This window comes from Sinocyclocheilus rhinocerous, unplaced genomic scaffold (genome assembly GCF_001515625.1).
Source record: "Sinocyclocheilus rhinocerous isolate Xijiao unplaced genomic scaffold, SAMN03320098_v1.1 scaffold486, whole genome shotgun sequence".
Lineage (NCBI taxonomy): Eukaryota > Metazoa > Chordata > Actinopteri > Cypriniformes > Cyprinidae > Sinocyclocheilus > Sinocyclocheilus rhinocerous.
This window is the reverse complement of record NW_015661373.1, coordinates 196,109-201,780: the sequence shown is the minus strand read 5'-3', so window position 1 is coordinate 201,780 and position 5,672 is coordinate 196,109. Positions and strand designations below refer to the sequence as shown.

Here is a 5,672-nt window from a genome sequence, read left to right as displayed (position 1 = left end):
TTTAAAAAAAAAAAAAAAACTAATCCAACTGAACACATACCATTGTGAGAGTTCTTCAATCAACCATGTCAGCTGACACAACAAAAACACAAGATGTAACTGGTCAAAAGTAACTAATCTGATGAAGCTTTCATAAGACATTGAACACATTAAAACTTTAATCACTGCATACTGCTATGGCTAAAATAACAATGTCAATTAATGCAGTATATGATTAATCATGCAGCCTGAGGCTTTGCTGTCATCACTGTGTTCCCATTTAGAGACAGACAGAGAGAGAGAGAGAGAGAGAGAGAGAATGAGAGATCAATGTACTAGGCTCATTCGTTGCTTGGGTTTGGCTCTACCCTTGAATGGACCGCAACTACGGAAAGGTGAGTGTTTCCATGGCAACTAGCCGACAGGTACAATTTTAGCCCACCAAAAAAAGAACACAGCCCATAATGATCTATGGCACTGCAAATCATCACATTTAGTGAAGATGTAAAAAAGAACATTTGATACATCTATCCTGTTTTTAGCTGTCATTTGGATGGTGTAAATCGTTATCAGGCAGTAAATCTTTGCTGTACTGCACGTGTATGTGATGAAGGGTAACAGCGGTTCAAATCAATAAACAGTTGAAATCTGACCCTAAACCAGAAGCACAGTGAAGGAGCACAGGACAGTAACCAGCCTATATTCACATTAGTGGTTCAAAAATGTGATTTTCATTCATTCATTTCCAAATAATCACATTTGCTTCCCCCAACTGAATATTAGTAATATAATATAATATAATATAATATTTGTTTGATGTCAGAGACAGAAAAAAAAAGAAAATACATTTCGTATGTAAATATAACTTACAAAATTCACTGACAGAATGACATGCACAAATATGAATGATTAACATCTCAATAAAATTTCACATTAAAATTGCACATCAATAAAAGTAAAAAAAAATGCAAACAGTGTTTAGGGCAAATGACAGCAGCAATATGATATTACAGTTTGATAAGGAAGATATCGTAGGCTGGTTTCAAATTAGTATTTTTCTTTACTGAATACAAGCAGTTTACATAGATGCACTTTTTGTAGCTCAAATGTAACTGTTTCCTTGTCCCCTCTTTAACGTGCTTTAAAACACATTTTACATATTAAAAGATAGGCCTACTCAAATATTTTTTATTAAACCAGACGAACAAAGGTAACTGTTAATGAAAAACAAAATTCAGCCACTAAAATGAGCTACAAACCATTTCATAAATTTCATTTCAAAATCAATCATGTACAGAATTTCATAAAACAATGGACAGAGTGTTCAAAACAAGCTCAAATCCAAAGCCTAAAGAACAGATAGATTGACTTACATTGAACTGTGAATAAAAACAAATCCATCAATCCATTCTCATGCCACTACGGTATGCAAGCACATTTCTGTGTTTCCGATCTGAATCTGCGTTTTGCTACATGGACCGTTAAGGAGAACTCTGTGGGATCTTTGGCTGTCGCGCCGCGTGCTGGAGAGGGAACTTCCCATGGGATAACTGATAACACACCTCCTCACTCACATGCCCCATTTAAACAGATAGCGCTCCTTTTCCCACACCAAACTCGATACAATTTTATCTTTCCAGTGTCACATCACATGCCTCTTTCAATCTTCCTGATCATTTACTATGCATGTTTAGTTGTATTCTCCCAATTTATGTAGCCAATTAATTGACTACAGCATAAGAATTATTAGCTAATTATTAGCTAAAGTTAGATATTATAGACATAGATTTGTAACAGAAAAAAGGAAGTGTGCAGGATCCAGGACATAAAGCATTCCCTGATCTATTATTGTGTGCCTAGCAAGAAAGGACATGACATCAAGACTAAAATATGCGGAACAAGAAGCACAGCAAGACAAAATAATGTGTGAAGGAGTCAAAAGGTCATTCAGACGTTCAATATGGGGGGGTTAGATATATTAGAATATCAGATTCATAACTAGCAGGTGTTTCAGTTAGCACTAACACAATAGCCCGGAGGTCTTCGATCTTTTTAGGCCAAGGAGCCACTGATGGATAGAAAACAGAGCAGAGCAAATAATTACTTTTTTGTTACGATGCAATTCCATTAAAATAACCATTAATGATGTATTTGTACATTTTAATTGTAATTTATAGAGACAGCAAAATATTTGTTTTTTGCATGGTTGAAATTAACTAAATATTAAATGTTTTATTTTTGTTTAACCTATATTTTGGGATTTTTTACAATTATTATTATATTATCAAACAATACTTGGCGGATCCCCCGCATACCGCCACTGACCCCCATTTCACACCCAACATTTCCATCAGGATTTTAAATGTAGTGAAAAACAGACCTCTCCACCATTTCATTTTTAGTCCATTTTGTGCATAAAGAAAGAGAGGGAGGATATGATTCAGCTTTCATGCAAACGCTTTACACACAATCTCCTGCCCTCGCATCTAACATTAACACACGGGCCAAATCGACGATTTCACAGTTATATCATGGCAGAGAAACACACAGGCATATACAGCCTCTCCATATGCACATACAAAGGAAATAAAGATGCAGTTGCTGCCAGGATGGAAAACAGAGAGTGAAGGATGGTGGGAAAATTCAACACAATGACAGACTGAGGGAAGACTTGTCATTCTCAAGAGAAATGGACTAAATGTGTTAAACAGCAAACAAATTAGCCTTGGCCTGAACGAATCCTGTCTGAATAAGGCAATGCCACACATACACACACGCCTTTGTCTTATCACAAGCAAACTGTTGAGCCCTTGGTGTTTACTGGGCATCTGGTTAAAGGCTAACCAAAGGTTGTTCTGGACTGGCCACTTCCTTGTTTCACACACATATAAACACACACACAAACACACACACACACTCAATGACTTGCCAAACTAAAAGAGATTATGCAACATAAATCTATGACCCTGCTCTTCATTTTTGCTTTGAACAACTACACATACTGGGAAATCCTCATTTACATATAGAATAACTACATAAAGAATCCCTCAACTGATTACAGTTGTCTCATTTTTTACATTTGGTTATGCTAATGTAATTTTAAAACAACACAACAAGACTGTAGTGTGAACAGACTATGATATGATTATATATGTTTAAATAAAAGTGCTTGTCGTTGTTTTCTCTTGCTCATGTGAATCATTAATTTGTGTACATGTGTAAATTTGTTTACATTGAGTGCCAAATTGATGTAAAATCAAAGAAGGCTTTATTGCACACTTCAGTGATTTGTTTCTTTTTCTGAAACACTTTCCTCTGAAATACTTTTTCTATGGATGAAAACAAAGCACATGCAACCTTGGAAAGGAAACATTCCAGACAAGTTCTTTCATGCTCATGAAAACATAAAAAGGGAAACATAAAAAATTAAAAAAGAGAGAGAGAGAGAGAGAGAAGCAGGACGTGATGAGGTTGAAGCATGAAGTCCTCAATGACCTTCAACAGGACTTATAGAGAGAACAGACATGACAGAGGTGGATTTCTTTTTTTATCCATCATGCTTTTTTTATATAAAGACAGGAGACTGACTTCTGTAGAAGCTTATATTTTTATACTTGGCTTGTGAGCGTGCACTGTACCTGTTCGTTTACTGGCTCTGACACCAGGATGCTTTGATGAACTACAGCGTAGAATATGAAGACAAAACAGCCTAGTGCTGAAGACATGAGGGACAGTGAGTGATCTGAATAGGCCCTTGTACTATTGCTCTTATTATTACCATCTTATTATTTTGTCAACTATTTTTATTATTAATGTTATTTTTATTAATTTCATCATTATACTTCATGTCTAACTTGATGTTTTTAATATTATCCTTGCGAGGAGTATGTGCTCTGTGAAATCCAGTAATTTCAATAGGAATCTCACATGATCAGGAATGTACATAAGAATTATTAGCTAATTATTTCCCTGCATTGATTTCGCATCCATTGTGTGTGTGTGTGTGTGTGTGTGTGTGTGTGAATTTGCAGCATTGGCCAACAGAATGCTAACACACTAAATAAAACTCAAAAACTCAAATTGTGTAACATATATTATTATAAAAGAGTATAATTGATAAGATAATTATATATTTAACATTATATAAATAATAAATAGCAACTCCATTTTCCCTCTACGTTGTACAAATGCTTTGCCAATATAACATATTTATTTGTCATGTCAATAAAACACATTAAACTGAAACTGATGAGATGAAAAGAGCTACAATTGTATAGCATGCTTCCTTTCTCTGCATTTGTCTCTACTCTCTCTCTCCTTCATGTGTGCAATTTAAGAATGACATAACCGCAGTCGGCCACCCTGCCCAAGCCAGGCCATTAACTATGCCATCCATCCATCTCTCATCCCTCCTCCCTTGTCCAACCATCCATCCCTCTATCTACCCGCCTGGAAAAGCCGCTTACACACACTAGGCTAAAGGAGAAAATAAATAACATGAGAAAACACACGTGTACACCCACACACACATTCATACACGTGCCGGGACAGACCAAGAATCTACATAAAGGCTACGCCAGAGCACGTACACACCTCACGCACCGGATGCCGTGCGCGTGCTCAAAGCAGTTGGACATAGTGGTGTATTAGAGGTAAAATATGATATAAATACTGTTCGGTTTCTCGCACAAACCGATCGTTTCGTGTCTTAGGACATCAATGTGTCGTCACGAGCCGCAGGGTTTAATTTGGATTTGTCTGTGCATGTTTTTTTCACTCTCATAGATTTTGTTACCATTGCCATGAATTATACGACTGATAGACTGCAACGACTGGAGTTAAAAATCATCATATGTGTTCTACTGAAGAAACAAAGTCACCTACATCTTGGATGCCCTGGGGGTAAGCAGATAAACATCAAATGTTCATTTTTGGGTGAACTATCCCTTTAAGTCCACATCCAAACAAAAATCAGAAATCAAAAATGACCCTACACTCTTAAAAATAAAGGATCTTTATTGGCATAGATGGTTCCATGTAGAATAACGTTCATGGAAACGCTCCAGGTTCATCTGGTTCAAAGTTCATCCCCTGTTTTCTTCTCACATCAAAATCCACCAATGTATTTTTTTAGAACTGTTTTCGATCTGTGCATATTTCTCTCCTTGTTCAGGCAAGAAGACATTTTCACTGGTGAAAGCAATATTATCGATAGAGGACTCATATTTTAGCCAGAAGTAACGTTTTGAAGTTGAAAATGTCTTGATGGATTTTGTTTTCTTACAAACATGCAGCTTTTCACTTCTCAAGACGTTAATTGATGAATTGGAGTGGTGTGGATTACTTGTGGATTATTATGATTGTTATGATTGATATGATGTTTTTATCAGCTGTTTGGACTCTCATTCTGACGGCACCCATTCACTGCAGAGGATCCACTGGTGAGCAGGTGATGTAATGCTACATTTCTCCAAATCTGTTCGGATGAGGAAACAATACTTTTTCGAGTACAACTCGTACTGCAGTGTTTCTGCAAAGGCCGAGATGTGTGTTATGAGTAGGGGTGGGTTTAGATTAAAAAGTGTATAACATAAAAACAATAAAAACAATAGAAGTGTTGTGTGTGTAAAATAGTATATCAGTCTGGCGAGTAAACGAAAAGCCAATGGCGCCAATGGCGATTATATTGCCAA

The 5,672-nt window shown here is 36.4% G+C and overlaps 1 protein-coding gene across 4 annotated transcripts in view; it reads right to left on the bottom strand.

Annotated features, from left to right (window-relative positions):
• LOC107726296 (disabled homolog 2-interacting protein-like) overlaps positions 1-5,672 on the bottom strand; it is an 81,193-nt gene that overhangs the window by 44,558 nt on the left and 30,963 nt on the right. The window contains exon 1 of one of the 4 annotated variants that reach the window (XM_016535837.1): positions 1,353-1,570. The exons of the other annotated variants lie outside the window; for them this stretch is intronic. Coding sequence (XP_016391323.1) covers positions 1,353-1,354 — 2 coding nt within the window. The 5' untranslated portion in view covers positions 1,355-1,570. Of the gene's footprint in view, positions 1-1,352; positions 1,571-5,672 lie in introns of those variants that run through there. 4 annotated transcript variants of the gene reach the window in all.